Source organism: Nesoenas mayeri, assembly GCF_963082525.1.
Source record: "Nesoenas mayeri genome assembly, chromosome: 1".
Lineage (NCBI taxonomy): Eukaryota > Metazoa > Chordata > Aves > Columbiformes > Columbidae > Nesoenas > Nesoenas mayeri.
The window spans coordinates 153,450,766-153,469,563 of NC_137541.1; the positions used below are offsets into that span (position 1 = coordinate 153,450,766).

Below are 18,798 nucleotides of genomic sequence, written 5' to 3' on the forward strand. Positions count from 1 at the left end.
CAAATACTGCTGAGGCACACAATTAATTACAGATCTAAATACCATTCTCAAGTCAGTACCATTGACTATACATATGATCTTTGATGGCCTTGGGGTTTCTTTTCTTCAGAAAAAAAAAAAAGTCCTTTATTACTTTCTTGCCTTGATTTCATACTGCTTGCCTGTTATGCATTTTCTTTTCAAATACCTGAAAACAGTAAATTAAAAAAACAAATCCAAATACTTGAGAAACACTATCTATTTTCTTAGTAGTTAATATGTCTAACTTCTCCTTCTGAATTATATTCTTCCATGAACTTTTTTTCCTGCCTGTTTTCAGGCCATAGAAATTTAGCCATGATCTAACAGGCATCAAATATCCACCACATAACTTCATTTGCTGTTGTTCACAAAAGTATATTTTTTAATATCCTCAATATGTTTCTTTGTTATTTTAAGCAAAGAACAGAGATAATTATATCTACACAGGCTTCTGAACAGATGTAATGTAGGAATGCAATATTAGAATGGATCTCCTGAGGCATTACTTTGATAAAACAAGTAAATGCTTAATGTATAATCTCATTCACAACTTTAAATTCAATTTTAAAGCCAATTCGGTTTGGGGGCTTTTTTTGTCCCCTATTATTCCGCATAGAATGCTCTTTTCCAACCTATGTCTCCTAACACTCAGAAAAGTTATTTTAATTTCTGTTAAGTTTTTTCCTGGACATCTTATAATCATTTGTTTTAACGCCAGTAGTAACTTCAAACTTCCGTAGCTCTTTATACCTCCTCCTCTACCTGATTTATTTACATAATTTTTACAACCTCTCTGTATTTGGGTCTGTGTTTGTTTGTTTTAAGTTAAACATATTATTTTTAGGTTTTCTATTCCCCTATTTATCTTTGCAGTTTTCCTTGGTACCATTCTTGAACGTGGCTGTATATTGCTACCTGCAGGCTGTCATTCCTTGTACAGTGGCAACAACACTTCTCCCTTTCTGCTGGTAACATCTTCATTCTGACAAATCCAACAATCTCTTTTCCCTATTGGCAGCTACATATTTGTAGCATATAATCATCTTACACTTGACTAAAGCTCCCAGGTCTTTTTCCTTATTTCTCATTATTCCCAAGCATATCACAGAAATGCCTGTTACTCATAACTCAGAACACAACCTTGGAATTCATACACTTAAATTTCAACCAATTTTTATCACCGAAATCTTCCAAGATACCCTGTCCTTTCTGAGTGACATTCTAATCCTCACCTAAACTGCCAAAGTATCACAGCTTTGTCATCAGCATATTTCATTACCATACTCTTATTTTTCCTGCCAAGGTTATCACTGAAAACTCTAAATAAAATCATGTTGTGAGACCAATCCTGAAGAAAATTCAGTACTCCCATACTTTCTCTCTTCACAGCTAGGCTGTTGTCTTTTTGCTATGAAGTGCTTAACTACAAGGCAGCTTTTCACGTCTCTAATTTAGCTAACAGTTCTCCTCATATTCCCTAGATAGTCTGCAAGAGGGACTCACAAGGTAATTGTGTCACTGATTCAAGTAGAGGCCACCTGGCATAAACAATGAATCTCACCTTCTGAAAATATCCCCCAGTGGTGGAACACTCCCAGACCCTCTTCTTCATAGCACAAAACTATGTTTACTGAAGATCAAAAGCGAGTTGTTGATTTTCATTATCTTGTCATTCCTTCATCCTCTTTCACTGGGGATCAAGAGAATTACAGTGAAGCTGATCCAAAATTTTCCATCTTTGTTCATGTAGCCCACCTCTTGGTGTAGTTGTCCTGATGTGCTCCAGCCAAAAATGGGTGTGTTATTTTTCCCACCAGGTCTAACTCTCTTTTACTTCTAGGAATTTGTATTTTCTGGAAACACTCTAATGCTAAGGACATCAAATACGCAGTGATGTTGACTGCTAGCACTGGTGTATAAGTCTCCTACCAACCCCAAATGTTTTCCAAAATCAAAATCCAGGTACTTTTTGCCATCACTTGGATGTGGAGTGTGTGTGCATGTAGTTTTTTTTGTTTTGTTGTTTAAAATCACATCTCCTCTTATTCCCATCTGTGAAATGTATTAAAGAACAGCCAGGCACCCAACTGACAGTCCAGGCTAACAACCCCTCATTTTTACTGGCAACTGAATCTCTTGTTTATTGTTCACATCCTCTTTCCCCTTCTTTAATAAGATAAATCTTCTAAGTTCTGTCCTTTTCTTGTAAATATGCTATATGCTGTACCATCTGAAATTAGTATTGAGAAGTGCTACTGTTAGCCAGTTTCTACAGTTCATGATGATGTTTCTACTAGAAAGCACTCCTTTTCTTTGTGAGGTCTTGGCCAGAAAGATTCAATTCTCCTACTGTTGTCCACAGAGTTTTCAGTGATTTCTAGGCATCCAATAAGCATTTACAGACCCTCCAGCAAAATCACTTTCCTGTGCATGAAGATAGGTTCTACTTTCTGTGGCTACTTCATGTGTAAAAAGGCTCTGATTCATCCCATGATTTAGCATTCTTTGTACCGTGAACTGCAAATTCTGTTTCACTGGTTATCTCTTCTGTCAATGGAAGCTTTTGATGCTTTTTCTTTTCTCTTTATATTATCCTCATTTCTTTACTACGTTATCTCATTACCTCATTGATGGCACTCAAAGGCAAAATGCTTTCCAAAGCTGCTGTATCCAGTTAGGTTCCTGTTCTTATCTCTCCTTGGACCACCTTTAGTGCTGCACCACTAGGCTAGCTTCATCCTTTTTTTCCCAGTCTTAAAGTAGAAAGACTAATATTTCTACAGTTTCCCCCCGAGTGTTGCCATCTGGTGCTCAGCAACTCATTAAGAATCTTCACCTAGATTAGTTCTATCCTAGCTCAGTCAGCAATGATGAAAGGCTATAAACCAGTAGGACACACTCTCTGGAAGGTCTCTCCTGCACTCACTGCACATCCAGCTGCCTCTGCAAACTGCAAGTGAAGACATATTCAAATAGAAACCCACTGCTTCCATATAAAAGACTTCTATTTAAAATTTCTTAAAACTACTAGATATTGATAACTCTCTATAAAGTGAGAAGAATCATTTTACTTTTAGGCCACATGTCACTTTATACTTTACACTGTTATCCACTGTCCCATCCTGACCTCTAACTGCCCTTTACTGCTTCCTCTTGTACAGTCTCAAAGGAGGAAATCATATTGAGCAAGAATGAGTGGGAGCACAGAATTACTTTCTTTGAGGAAGAAATTGTTTATTCTGCTTTAATTTCTTCCGAAACTATGAAAGATAAAGATCTTTTATTAAATTCTAAAGCTAATGACATCTTGATCTTTTGTCTTTGCTTGCTAAAACAGTCTGATGCAGCTGCAAAGAACAAGGGCAAAATAACTACACAACTGCTCTCTGATTTACATGACTTCAGATACGTGCCATACCAAGTGTACGGGGAAGGGAAAAAGAGAGTTACAGCTCCATAAGATTTCCTTTCTACTCCCACCAGTAAATCTGTTCATGTACAGTAATTATTTTCCAGTAAAACTATATCTGATTTTGGAAAAGGGATTTTACATTAAAATCAAAAGTAGGTATTTTATAGAAAATATAGAAGAGTCTATCAGAAGAAGATGGGGCTAAACCAGGAAACATTGAAATAACTAATAAGTTCCATAAGCAAAGAAGCAGTCAAATTTAAAACATTCAACTAATACTAGTACTGGATTCAAATCTGACTAACTGAATGCATTCAGGTTTTATCATGTCAGCCAAAATGCAGCACTGCTTGTGGAAGGCTTTTAAATAAGTGTTTTCAAAAGCCCTGTGCAAAAATATAATCCCATCAGGCTTCACAAGCTGAACAGTGTCAGGGAAGTTCATGGCACCTGGATAGATGACATTCAAGCACACTCAGTAAAAAAAAAAATCAGAGGATGATGTCCTGCCACCACCAAAAGCCCAGCACTACACTTAAGGTGTTGGACTTCTGGATGAGAGCTATGAAAGGCTACACGCCATTTACTTGACCCTGTGTTTTGTGAGAGAGTGGAATAGTTCAGATGGCTGAGTATGAACTTCCATAATCATATTATGTTTAATGGCATATTCTCTGCAGTTTCTTCTGTATTCTTTCCATTACGCAGCATGTAATGACCTTTTTGTAGAATCATTGTTTCAATACAGAGAAAGCTAAATTTCCATAATAGCTTAATTCTACTGATTGCACTACTTAATTCTACTGATTTGCACTAAAAAAACAAATAGCTCTTCAGTACTCTAATGAGTGAGAGGATTTAGAAATAAAATCAACAATTTACAACTTACAAATTTAAATTATTTCTTATCACACTAAGACAAGGACAAACAGGCAAGTATAGAGAATCTCTGCCCTTTCAAGACAATCTCATATACTTTTGGAGTCAACAAGAATACAGCCACAGCTGTACGTCTCCCACATAAATGAGATCTATCTATCACTATCTACCCTTACAGGGCCTTAAACATTAGTTTTTTAGTATCTTGGCTCCTTGTAATGTGATGGAGATGGTGAAATCCACCTTTCATCCCGTCTCTTCTCTAGTAAGCTCTACAGTCCACATACTCTGTTATTTCACACAGAATCACAGAATGTTAGGGACTGGAAAGGACCTCAAAAGGTCATCTAGTCCAATCCCCCTGCCGGAGCAGGAACACCCAGATGAGGTTACACAGGAATGTGTCCAGGCAGGTTTTGAATGTCTCCAGAGTAGGAGACTCCACAACCTCCCTGGGCAGCTTATTCCAGTGTTCTGTTACCCTTACTGAGAAGAAGTTTCTTCTCAAATTTAAGAGGAACCTCTTGTGTTCCAGTTTGAACCCATTACCCCTTGTCCTACTGTTGGTTGTCTTGTGGTAGCCTAGAAGACTCAACACCTCCTGGGAACACCATCTTTGCACAAAAATTCTTCTCAATATCTCTGGCAACAATCTGAGAGCCCAAGAAAATAAGGACAAAGGAAGACAGAAGTTTCTAGATACCACAGATATCCTAACGATCACAAGGACTTCAAGAAGTATGTCACAGACCTTCACTTTGAGCAATTGCCAGGCTACAAGAAGACAGAGCAGGATCAGACACAGTTAATAAAGATAACAGAAAGCTATGTGGTTTATAAGCAAAAAAAAAAAATTCAAGCCCCAAGCTGGAACTGCAGCACTGGGCTTGATCACTCTTTTCATATTTTAACAGCATGGACATTTCATTTTGGCTAAAATGTTTATGCAGCATTTCTTGATACTTTTTCACTTTCTTCTACCAAATATTGTTCTAAGTACTGTCTAGTTCTCAGTGAGAAAGTGGCCCTGAAGATACTTAATATTCTCTAAAATTACATCTTGTCAACCTAGCTAAAAAATACACCATGAATGTAATATTGTTTTGAATTTCAGTCCAACAAAGTTGACACCCATTAATTTAAATGAATTAGTTGTGTCCAACACTTTTAAAAGTAACTCCAAAATCACAAAAAAACTTTAGAGATGGCCTGTCAACGTTACACAAAACCAAATTCTATACTAAACTTTTTTTTTCCCCAAATCTCTCTACATTAAATAGAGGTCTATACTGTGTCATTATCATTTCTGTAAAAATTATGCCAGAACTGATGAACTACTAAGAAATAATACCTTAAAGTCTTCTCTTCAAAAGACAAATAATATTTCAGTCTTACTGAAAGTCTCTGTTATTCTCTGTATCCCTCCTACTTGATTTTTAATGTACCATTAATGTCAGGTCATATGGTTTATTCTCATGGCATAAAGAATTATGGAGAGGTAGATTAGCAAATCTGGATTACACATACAGTGGACAGTACTATACTGTTCAAATACTCTGACACTGCTCAGCTACTGTAAAGTCAAAAAATTCTTTGAGCAGAACTCCTTTTTGCACAGTGCTGAGCACAGATTTTCCTAAGTTCTTAAAAAGAGATAGAGAAAAAATATTCAGTGTAATTTTTTTTTAGCACTTGTACTTGGTATTCTATGCCAGAATTGCATTTCGTGCTTCAGTTCTAAGTTCCAAAAAGCACATGACGAAACACATTTAATTGGTTGGCAGACAATAGTTACATTTGCTTTTCCTAGTAAGGTCAGTAAAAAAGAATACATTAAGAATGTCTTTCTACTCCCCAGTTTTTGTATCTGTATGTAAAAATTCCTAGGGATGTAGTACTGCTCTCTGTCATTGCAGTAAATTTACTGCTATGTTTATTACAGTAATGTCTTTGGGTCAATGAAAGAATAAATCTCCACTGTGCAAACTGCTGTACAAACAATAGAATAGTCTACCTCCCTAGTTTCATTTGACAAGACCTGCCTTACAGATGGTGAAAACATTACATTCACCTTGCCTTCTGAAAGGTGCCTCCTGATGATGGTAAAATAAAGTGGATTACGCTATAAAAATGCATTTTCACCTGCTTACTTTTTCTCTGCTGCTCTCAGCGTTAGGTCAATCAAAATACAATGCCGCAATGTGCCCAGAGATGACAGAACAGGAACAAACCCCAACTGGACAGAACTGCTGCCAGCATGTCTCATCCTGAGCCTTCAAGAAGCAGTGAGGCAAGACAGAGCAGATACTTCCAATAAATCTGGTTGCTTTTCATACTCCTTTGGAGATTTCATGTGGGCACAAATGTGTATAAGCCTACACATCTTTGCTCTTAAATGAAAGGCACTTCAGCACCTTCTTCAACCTGCTACAGGAATCTCCGTCATACAACGTCCACAGAAACAGTCTCCTGTCCCAGGGGGAAAACACCCAACACTAATGCAGTCAAGACACAACTGATGAATCTGACCTTTACCACCTGATTTACATGTACAGCAACCAGAACTCTACTGATTACCTTTGATCTCTACTCTTTCTCATATGTTAGCAGCTGCCTTGGGGGTAAATTCACCATTGTCTGACTATTTAGCAGACATGGGATATATTTCTTGGCTGTATTGGCAAATGCTACTCCCCCTGCCCAGCCTCGTGACAGCTACAAAACAGAGAAGATAGAAATAAGTTCCCTGAAAAGCTATACCACTTGGGGTAAAATGTTGAGATAGAAAGAAATAGCTTCAATAACTTCCTTCTATGTGTATTCCAAAAACAGTGCCTACAATTTCAACAGTATTCCAACAGGACACCGTAGCAGATTGTCATATTTCAAACAGCTATAGACACTCCTGGCTCTCCATGAAAGACATTTCAGCTAACAAGCTTCACTCCTGTCTTCGCTACCTACCAGAGCACAGAAAGAGTGAGTTACCACAGCCAAGTTGATGCATGACAAGTCACTATCTTGTGTCTGAGCCAGTGAAACATGAAAATCACCAAAAGTGGGATAAGTGATAAAAGTAGGCATGCTTAATTAAGCCTTCATTAATAGACTTCCCGGATCTACATAAACCCTACATCCCTTTTTGTCTGTTTTTCCTTCAGGAAAGATTTTGAAGTCCCCACTTGAGGAAATTTTCACTGGCCTCTATGACAGTTTTCCAAGGAATCAGAATTTGCAAAGGTCTAAAGTAAAGGATGTTACTGCTACCTCTTAGCTCATGTCTTTAAAACAGATAATATGGCCTTGTCTACGTTGTAAAGTCAATCCAGAAGAAATACATATCTAAAAGTAATTCATGACAGTATATGAAGTCTTATTTTCTCTTCCAACTAAAAATTGTGGCATAATAGAAGCTGTCTGTAGCTCATATTAGCATTATCCAGGCTCATGCTACACATTAGACATGGCCCATGAAACAATATAACCTCAAGGCAAAGTAATTCCTAATATCAAATGCTCGCACAAAACCAGTTCAGAGTTGTGAAAAATACTTCCCTCCAACCTCAGTTTCCATCTTCACTTTGTCAAATGTCATTAAAGACAGCGTTAATGTCATGGTTCAAAAACTATTGCTTACCTAAGAATATTTTCCTTTCTCTGCCACAATACTCTATTTATTATTGCCACTCCAGAAGGGACAGCATAAAGTTAAAATTGACATATTGAGGGAAATTCTGCCTTAAAAAGTGCTGTCTAGAATGTGGGCATTGCAAATAATATAAACAATTCAAACACTACCTGCAAATATCGATATGGATGTATCCCTGATTACTGAAACTTTAATATATCAGATGATCTAGTTACCGCAATCTATCAAAAGTTAATCAGAACCTTCAGAAGAAGACAGCTTGTAATAAACAGGGACTAAATCAAACAATATTCAAATGCTGGGGGCTAAAAAATAATTTTGACTATAACTCTGGGTAGAAATATTTGATGAGTTTTTACTAGATTTGGTTTCTTACAAAAACAGGCAGGGGAAATTTTAGAAGTGCCCTCTCATAATATAAGCTGTTCTTATTAATGAGAACAGCACTATGGTATTCAGTATTTGTGAAAATTCCCCACATTACAAGACTTTCCCACAATACAGGGGTTTTTATAGATGAGCTTCTCTGTTCTAATTGTTTATCAGTTTAGAAGTACACACAGAATCCAAAGGATACAAGGGCTTAGAAAGTATATACATTGAACAGATAAAGCTAAAACAAGAGATAAAATATCACCTTTTGAAAACCTTATCCTTTATTTGCCAAGAGTACTGGCAATGTTTAGAACGGGATAGTCCTACCAAACTTATCTGATAACTGTTGTTAGGTAAGCAATACTATTTTAATCACTGAGAAAACCAGATTTATACACATTGCATTGTACATTTACTGAACAATTACGCTTGCGATAGAAAAGCTGAGTAAACAACATTCCAAGCATGAAAAAAGCTGTATCTCTACTATTAAATCAAATGGACACAGGAAAACTCTAGGCATTGAAGCCAGCTAGCATGGAAGATACCTTGTCTAATCCAGTGCAGTGTGATAGCTGGATATAAACCATTTCGAGCTTCAAAACCCTGTTGGGGAATTGTCTGGAAGGAATCTAGATGGCACATGCTAAAGTCACACCAAAGGACATCTATCTAACATTCAAGCGAAATACTCTTCTGGGAGAAAACAGACCTTGATCTGATTTTCCTCTAGAAGAGGAGACATTTGGACTCCAGTCCTCAAAATCCCAAGAGGGCTCTAATCAGTATCATACTAGTTTAAAGGCTCCCTTCCCATCCCTGACTTAGTGTAGGTATACAGATCCAGAACAGTGTTCCTATCTCTTCGAGCAGAGACAGATATTTCCCTATGAGATTATCTCAGGCTGCTAACTATTTTGAAGGACAAAACTTAGACTATCCTCTTTTCCTCATTATTTCTTACTATCCAGCTAGACAGCTTCCCACACATAATACTTCTGGGATTAGGACCTGGTGGACAAGTTGAATGTGAGCCAACAACATGCCATTGCAGCAAAGAGGGCTATAGCTTTCTTGGACGGCATTGCCAGCAGGCCTAGGCACTGATGACAGTGAGACACCAGTTGCAGCCCTCCCTCAGCAACAGAAAGACATGGACATACTGAAGAGAGTGCTGCAAAGGGGCTATGAAGAAGGGACTGGAGAATCTGTTTTACAATGAGAGGTTGAGGGAGCTGGCATTCTTCAGTCTTGAGAAGGCTCAGGTGGGTCTTACCAAAGTGTGTAAACACCGGATGAGGGGAGCAAAGAAGATGGAGCCAGACCCTTCTCAGTTGTACTCAGTGAAAGGCAAAAAAGAAAGGCACAAACAGGAACTTCTGTTTAAACCTAATAATAACTATTTCTGTGTAGGTTGCCCAGCAAGGTGATAGAATTTCCATCCTTGGAGATATGGTCCTGGGCAAGCTACTGTAGCTGGCTCTTGTCTGAGCAGGGGGGATTGGACTAGATAATCTCCCAAAGTTATTTCCTGGCAGTTATTATCAAGTATACAATCTTTAAAAATATTTCTTCCTTCATTTTACCTGTAACACTGAAATGCCATTATAAGTACACTAGTAATTGTTCACCTACTTGTAATGACCTATTAAAAACACACACATTTTAAAATTATACAAACAGACTGGAAAACCATAAGTCAGACTATAAATTGTTTCTGCACTACTGTTTAAAGAGTGGTATAAAATGAACTGGGAAAAGAGCTGTTTCAACATCTTGATGTGAAACTAGAGGCTGTGATCCTAGGAATGGAAGTACACGAACAAAAATGTTCACTATGAAGGCTGAATGCCGTATCTACTACTACTTTGGGTAAACTCTGCTTCAAAAAGCTAAAGTTGTATAGATAAATATTAAATTTGCTTCATTTTGACCATGTCCACAATCACTTCTTTATGAATGAGCGTAATTGAGTGAACACTTGGTTTTTAAAAGGAGTTTCTGATATGATTGTATGTGAACTCAGCCCTTAATAGAAAGTGACAAGGAGAAAATAAATTATCCAAATATTCCATTTGGGACTGAGTGCTTATCAGTTATAAGATCCTGACCACAGGGAAGAGATAAGAGAGACTTGACATTGGTGCTTATATGGTATTCTCATTGAAGGCCTAAAAATGCTTCACTATATGCCTTGTAAAAAACTTGAGCACCCAAGCAAAGTCAAGAATCAAGCACACACAATATATGCTTTCACCGATATGATTAGTAGTAATATATTGCATTCCTGCAGCAGTTTCAGACCCTATGGTGTTACATTCTATTTTCTTTTCAAGCACACATGCATTGAATTGCTTTACTTACTAATAGTAGTAGCAGGACAATATCAGGATTATCACAGGCACAGGCTACATGCATTGATGTCCAAAAATCCTCATCTTGATGATTTACGTTTACTCCTCTGTCAATCAGAATTTCTGCAGCAAATGCATTATCGTAGCGGGCACACTAGAAGAAAGAAGAGCAGATGAGCAATGGTGTTTTACTCAGTGTACAACTGAATTTATTAAATACAATTTTTGCTCCATTTTAATTGTGCAGATGACACACTGCAGTTAAACTATGGTGTTTGTAGGGGACAACAGCTGATGAATCTATAAAAATAGTTTTGTGAAGACTACAAGTTTCATGTACGTGACTCACAGAATCCCTTATTCCTTGTGAAAAAGCACTGTATGAAATCTGCTGAAATCTACAGTAAAGATGAGGTTTTATTTCTGTTCATTATTGTAATTTCAAACCAGTGCACAGGCATCAGTACATGATAATGACACCACAACTAACAGCATCTGCATATACGCACACCCAAACGTACATATATCTGCAGTTAAAAAGTGGGCACTAGCTGAACTAGACAGAGCAGCCTAAAATCCCTTAAGATGAATCTTCTTTCTTCTGTTTTAAAATGGCAGGGAGACAGATGTCACATCAGTCACACTGAAGATACAGATTGTCTCTTAGGGCTTTCAGCACAGGATAAGATTTGGGATGCCTCAGTTTGGGAAATCCCAAAGATAACATCTCAGATGGGTTGCATTTTTAAAGAGTATGTGAGCACCTTTGCAGCAGGCAAATATTTGGAGGAGAGAAAGAGAACTCAAATTTTCTCAGTTCCAGATCATTACTGCACCCTCCCCTTACTGAGGTCTCTATTTCCCAAGTCCTTGGTAAGCAGCATGGCCATAGAAGATGAAAAACAGATTAATTCCACAAGGCAAGTGCTACACCTTGCAAGAGTCATGCAATAGCCTAGTAGGCACGCTGAAGTCCAGTAATATTAAAGGATCCTTTTATTGGTGAAGGAATTCCTCTATTTTGTGTACATATCATAAGAAACTCAACCCAACTGTTCTAAAACGAAACACTCTGCCAGCAGACTTTTCACTGGATCTGTTATGCCCTTTTATTTTTTAAGTCACGTTTATTTTAACAGCAACAAAATTGGATCCAAATATCTTAAAATAGTTTCACATCAAATAGAAAGCATGTCTGCAATTGAAGCATCACAGACCAAAATAAAGGATCATAAGACTTAGGAATTTATGATGAGTTTTGCTGTTGGCTTCAGCAAAGCCAAAATTTTACCCCTGCAGTATTTTCTCTCTGTCTGCCTGCCAGTCTTTCCTCCAAATGCTCTTAGATCTTGCTTCTCTTTTGGTCATAGTATACAAACTGTTTTCCTTCTATCTTTTAGATACTTAATCTAGATTTCTATGCAAATAATGATAAACTAAATGCAGATAATGTGTTAAATATCCACAGGTACAAAATTGGTGCACGAAAATATGCACAAAGCCAAAAGAAAAATGTTACATCATAGTGTTTTTTATACAGGGTCTGTAAATCTCTGAACCATATAATTCTATCTTCGGAATCAAGCAATATTTCCTTTGTTCTTTCCTATTGCACAGATAATTTATAAATGAAACATTTAGTTCTACTTTTTTAGTTTCCAGTTCTATGACATGATCCATCCTTTCATAAGCAATTTGAAAATGACCATTTATTTCACACACATAGCTGAATGCAATCATAATCACCGTGGAGGGCAGTGTAGATAAAAAAATTATGGCTAAGCCTTTCTTTTTGTTATTATGCCCAATCTGCTACTCAGTATCCCACCATATTTATCCACAGTCACTAACACTAATCTTCAATCACTCTTACCAGATGGAGCAAGGAGCCTCCTGAGGAAACAAGCGTGTGAGGATCGGCACCATCCTTCAATAGCCGTAGCACTGAAATATCAAAGAAAAGATGAACAAGAATTAATGTGGCAATATACCTAATTCTGAGCTGTTAATAGGCTGATTCTTCATCATCTTCATTAAGAGATTCAATAATATACGCAAACGTCTCAGATAACATTTGCAAAACTATCATGTCAGCATTTCCCATCTCATCTATTTTAATGGCTAAGCCTGGAAGCAAAGAACCTTTGATAACGATGTTAAATACGAACAGTATCAAGGACTTCTCAAGCGGACAGATGAGCACGTCTGTTCTGTCCATAGGAGAGGGGAGGGGAGAGCTGGAGGAGAGACCCTGTCTCAAGGTCACAATCACCTGATTAGCTCATTTGCAGAGTTCCCATGAGATTTGTTGGCTTTTTCAGTAAATAATTGAAACAGTGATCATAACCTACATCACTTGAAATTAATCATTATACCAAAGCTGAACAGTCTGCACTCAATTTAAACTTTCCAGTGCATTGTCAGGTCACTGATGCAGCATAATTCTTAAAATGATATTTGGAGTCAAACTCCACTCCCAGTTACATGTATCAAACCCCTTTGAAATAAAAACAGGCTTATAAATGCAAGCAAAACCGCGACCCTTCATATTGGTGCTCACTCACGTGTGGAAATTCAGCACATTTTCCCCATGGTCTTTATTGCCTTTATAACCTTTTCACTTGGAATCAAAGCATCGACTAACTCATGCTACCAGTGTTCATTCCTGGAACAGAACTGCACAGTAACAACACCAGATATTACCAGGGGACTCCACTCTGGTATCGTAACCCTCTCTTCACTAAACTGGTATGAAGAACCCTTTTAAAAGGCCTCCTTCCAGGGGAATAACTGCCAATAATGTTTCCTGTGTGGGAATACAGCTGGTTCTTCCTCCATCATCTGGAAATCCTGGTTTTAATTCCCAGTTAAGATTCCTGGATGGAGCTGTGCACAGGTCTGTAAAGAAATGTTAAGTTCTGAGTACCCCAAAATCTCTTCCAGTGCAGTGTCTGTCCTACAGGAGGGCCATAAGTTTGTCTCAAGGCTCTTCCAACTTCTGTGAATTTGTCAAGAGATTCATGTAGATCATCTCCTTACCCTTGCATTTTTTGTGTTTTCTTTCTCCCTAGAATATCCTGCAACTCCAATTTCACTGTACATTTAAACTTCTTACAGTATTCAAGTATTCAGTTAACCTATTTGAAAGGAGTCACTTTTCTTTTCATATATTGTCAATATACACAGGCAATGTTTTCTGAGTGTGTTGAATTATTTTTGGTGAGGTGCTCTAGAAATATTCAGCCTAAGAATGAAAATTTGGCTAAATGGTTGCAAGCCTGTAAAATTAAACTGAAAGACTTGATGTTACCGTTACTAAATACTTCACACATAGTAAACACACTGATATATTGGACAAATATTTGTAATAGTTATACAAATCCATTTAATATTTTGCTCTTTTTTAAACTTTGAAAATCAAACATCAATCCAAACCATTGTATAAATTCATATTCTATGAATAGGTTAATGGTATCTATTTCACCTCATAAAAGGTTTTTCTTAATTTAATTTATATAACTGTAAAAGACTTTTATATTCTAGCAAATGACACTTTGTAAGTGAAGAGTTACTGTCATCCCCAGCATGTCCACCAAAAGTAGAAGTGGAACATTAAGTAACATGGAATAAATGAACTGTATACCAACTGCCAAGCAAGATGAAAAGCACTGAAGCAGAGTGGGAGGGGAGAGAAATATTTACAAATTTTCATAATCTTGGGAAAAATGGATTAATGACAAAAACCAAAGTGTTTCTTTCTGCTCTCAGATCCACAAATCCAATACTCAAGCACACAATTGTCCTCATCCAGACAGCAAGCATTCAAAATAAAGGTTCAATGTTAAGTTCCTTTCTTCTCTCAATTCATAAATTGTTGACCACATATGGAAACACTTCCTACACCCTAGGTTTTAGTGAGTAAATACCTTATTGTAAATCCTCTGTGCTTAAATAGGTGTGCAACTACATCCTTCTCAAGAGTTAATATTTTCAATGTTTTTACGTTACGCCATTTCTTTAGCAGACCAGAAAATATGAATTCCAGATCACAGAAGATTTCTTAAGGCTCCAAAAGTAATTGAATTCTGCCAATCCCATCAGGATTTCACCTGAACAAATTTATACTACAAGTTGTTCCACATCCTCCATCCTTTTTTTTTTTTTTTTTTCTTTTTTTTGGGGGTGGGGGGTTGAGGTAGCGAATTCCACCCATTTCAGTTTCTCAGTCACTTAATACAGTGGTTTTATGTAGCATTCTTTCTTATGGGATCCGTGTGTAGGTTAAAAATGCAAACTATGGCTTGGTTCCACCTGCATTGATGGTCTCATTTGCAAATATGGGCATTAAGGCAGATAGTCCTTTAAAGTGTGATTTGCAGAAACCATTAAACTGCCATAATTCTGTTTTCAAGGAGGCTTTAGGTGACATTGATGACAGTATATAACCCTTCAAAAATGCTGTCTTTATGGTGCATTCTGACAGACCACATTGCTGTCAAAAGAGGGAGGCCATGTTGTCCACTGCATGGCCCTCTCTTCCCTTGTGCCAGCTCTCCCCCCCTACCCAGCTGCACATTCAACTGGACCAGTAAGCTGTTGGTTTTGTTATTTCTTTTCTCTTTCTCCTGGCACAGTTAGTTTTGAGGCCCATCAATGTAGCTGACTGCACAGCTCCATAAGGACCAGCACAGAGGACACCAATGCAGACATCATGTGGACACAAAACAATAACACTGCATTTTGGTGGCAGAAGTCTTACACTGATTAAGGCTGATAATGAAATAACATCCTCAGTCTGTGTTTCTGCAAGATGGAATAAGCTAATTAAGGAGTCAATCAGAAGGGTCTGTTCCATCCCCCCATTCACAAAAGGACTTACAGAACATTCACCTGTGGCTACTTCTGCATCTGGGAATGGACTCCAATGGCACAAAATAACCCCAGCAAAAATAAAATACAGAGACCCACTCCATTGGGTCATTGAGATTAACTCTATCATTAAGAGTTTTGAGATCACTAGAACTGGCTTTTAGGTAGATCCTTCTGTTCAAAGACAGAGGATAAAGACCCCTTGATTTGGCAGGAGCAGGGCAGAGAGGAAAGTCAGAGGGTTGGGAAACTGCATTTCTAAAAATATTCCACAAGAATTTCATCTGGAGCCTAAAATGACCAAGTGACAGAAAGAGCCTGTGGCTACTTGTGAGCAGAACATACGGACATTTTATTGAATCTCTTCCTTCCATCAAACCCCAAAAGTCTTGGTTCTCAAAGAGAAGTTATGCAAAAGGAAGCAATGCCTCTCCAGATCAATTTAGCAACACCTTGCTGATGAAACCAGTAAGTGACAGACAATTTCTTGATCTAAGACTGAAATTCATAAGAACGAATGTGTTTGCTTTGCTTTCCAACACCACCTGCCCCCAGCAGAAATGCAGACCAAGATTACAGCACAGGATTAGTATGAAAGCTGTGATCTTAAAGTAGAATATTAAATAATTATGACCATAAACAAATGATCAAGTCACAAACAAAACAAGGTAAGTGGATAACTCAATAGTTCTTTATGTGGTTTATTTTGTTCTCATTATTGCATGTGGCTTCTTCACCTTATGTTCCTGTTTTCCTTTTAACAGAACTACTCTAGTTACTGCTAGTAATTTGGGATGAATCATCCTAATGAGGCCAGAAAGTCACAGAAAACTATATTCTAGAAATGCTGTATATCTCTTAACTAATGCAATTTTTAAGAAAGTGTTTACAAGACTCTTTTAAAACTTGTCTTATTTGTAATCTTTCATAGAAGAGAAGTCTTCAGATAAGATGAGGAGACTGAAAACAAGCTTTAAAGCAGGAAACTGATATCTGCTTGAAAAAAACCTGAGAGTATAATTTTCAGTAAACCCTCAAGCACATCCTTTGTGTGTATGAACAGGTTCATCCATTCTCTGATGTCTTTTAGATCTGACACACAAAATTATCAACTACCTAGAGCAGAATTTCACACCTAATTTCATATCTAATAAATGTATTTAGGAAAGCACTGAAGTTGTAAAGTCTCAGCAGCCAAGAAAGATAAAAATCAAGTTAACTTTTTACACATGCCTGATGTTACGATTTTAACTAAATTATTCCAGTGAGCTGAATAGCTTTCCACACTCCATTGACTGTATTGACTAGATTACAAGTTATTATGTAGCCTTATAACCCAGTTACCAGCCACAGGTCTTGAACTAATTTTGCACATGAGAGTAGGACTGTAAGGCTTACTTTATCTTGGCTTGGCTTGGATTGCTTGAAGCTTTGTTTTAGATTTTTAAGTGTTATAGCAACTGGTTAATGACAGGGTGACAATTACCTAACAATTCTGAGTTTCATTTAGCATTGCAAAACTGTGCTGTGTAATGTGTTAAGAACCTTGATATATACAGCAATAACTAGCACTTACACTGTGCTATGTTGAATAACATATAGGTACTCTGGCACGTAGAACTAAGAACTATCTATGAGCTTATATGCTGCAGAGAAAAGGAGGACAGATCCAAAGTGATAGCAGAGCCCTGAAGATGAATTCAGAGAGCGCAGGTCTAACAATTAACTCACCACTGATCAGCTACTGATGGTAATGCCAACCTTAGGAGCTGGGCAATGTTGCATTCACAGCAAACCCAGTTGTAGTAGTAACAGAAGAGACAAGAAGTGCCTAACATATGTAAAACTCGAATGTTGGCCATCTGCTGTGCTGGATATAGAATACCACTATATGTTGCTATCAATCGTTCCTCTGGGGAGTAGCAGCCAGTTAGCGTAAACTTTGTTCTCATTAACATCTATTTTTGTTCTCTTTATTTTAGCAGGAATAACTCTAGCTGGAAGGCTTTGCTTGTTCATTATGTGCAGAAACGTGACTTACTGCAGAAGCCTAGCTAAGACCGTGCTGTTGCTGGAATGGATTATCCTATTCTCCTCCTGCCTCAGGCCACATGTTTCTGCTACTTGCCTCTCACTGGCACAAGGCAAAGATTAGTTTTCGACTAAATCAACAATCTGGGAATGTGGCACTGAGTAATGGGTATGAATACAAAGAATGTGGTAGCCACCAGTTTCACCAATAGCTGAAAGCAGTTTAGGCACAAACTTACCTAAGAATTGAACTATTAGACAACAGAAGTGATAGTGTTAAGGAAGTGTCATATTTCAGGCTTGACATGAGGAAGACATTTTTTATAGTAAGGGTGGTAAAACACTGGCCAAGGTTGCCCAGAGAGGTGGTAGATGCCTCATCTCTGGAGACATTCCAGGCCACATTGGACAGGGCTCTGAGCAACCTGGTCTATTTGAAGATGCCCCTGCTGAATGCAGGCGGGGTGGACTAGATGACTTTTGAAGGTCCCTTCCAACCCATACTATTCTGTGATTCTGTGGTTCTATGATATTTTCCTCTTTACTGCTTCCATAGTCAGACCTTTGGTCCAATGCTGGCAACTTAAACTTTGTATAGATCCACCACTTAAAACTCCTGCCACCTTCATGCCTCTTCAGTACTTGCTTCGTATTCTTCAGTAGTCACTCTGTACTTTCAGTTCGTACCAAAGGTATGAGGAACCTGCTCTACAACTCAGCTGCATCTGAGAACTGATGAATGCCAGTCTCTGGTAAGTTATTCTTAATCAGAATGGCAAATGAAATCAAGTAAGATGTCATAAATTTTTTAGGTAATGCAGTCTTAGAAAAATATTTACCTCACACCTTTGTTATAACTGGTTTAAAATTAAATTTTAAAATCCAAGTACTACTGTTGGTAATTTAAACATTCTTTACATTGTTTTGTTTACCTAAAAAACACATTTACAATAGTAATAGTTACCACATCATTACAAGTGCAATAGCTGATGTTTTCTTTCAAAACAAGCTCTACACGGTTGACAGTGCTTATTCAAAGCAGTCACGCCTTTAATGGGATTTTCAAACAACTGATTTGTAATCCTACTGCTTTTTCCATCTTTAAAATATTTCCAGCAATTACTAGCAACATCTGCCAAACTTGTTCAAATCTCAACTTCTCATTTTCTGAGGAAGTCTTGGAAAGAAATTCCCACTTTTGTTGCATG

The 18,798-nt window shown here is 37.6% G+C and overlaps 1 protein-coding gene across 1 annotated transcript in view; it reads right to left on the reverse strand.

Annotated features, from left to right (window-relative positions):
• Positions 1 to 18,798, reverse strand: part of MYO16 (myosin XVI) — a gene marked incomplete at both ends in the record, with an annotated part of 300,394 nt that overhangs the window by 241,363 nt on the left and 40,233 nt on the right. The window contains 2 exon segments of the mRNA XM_080343675.1: positions 10,701 to 10,844; positions 12,564 to 12,634. Coding sequence (XP_080199801.1) covers positions 10,701 to 10,844; positions 12,564 to 12,634 — 215 coding nt within the window.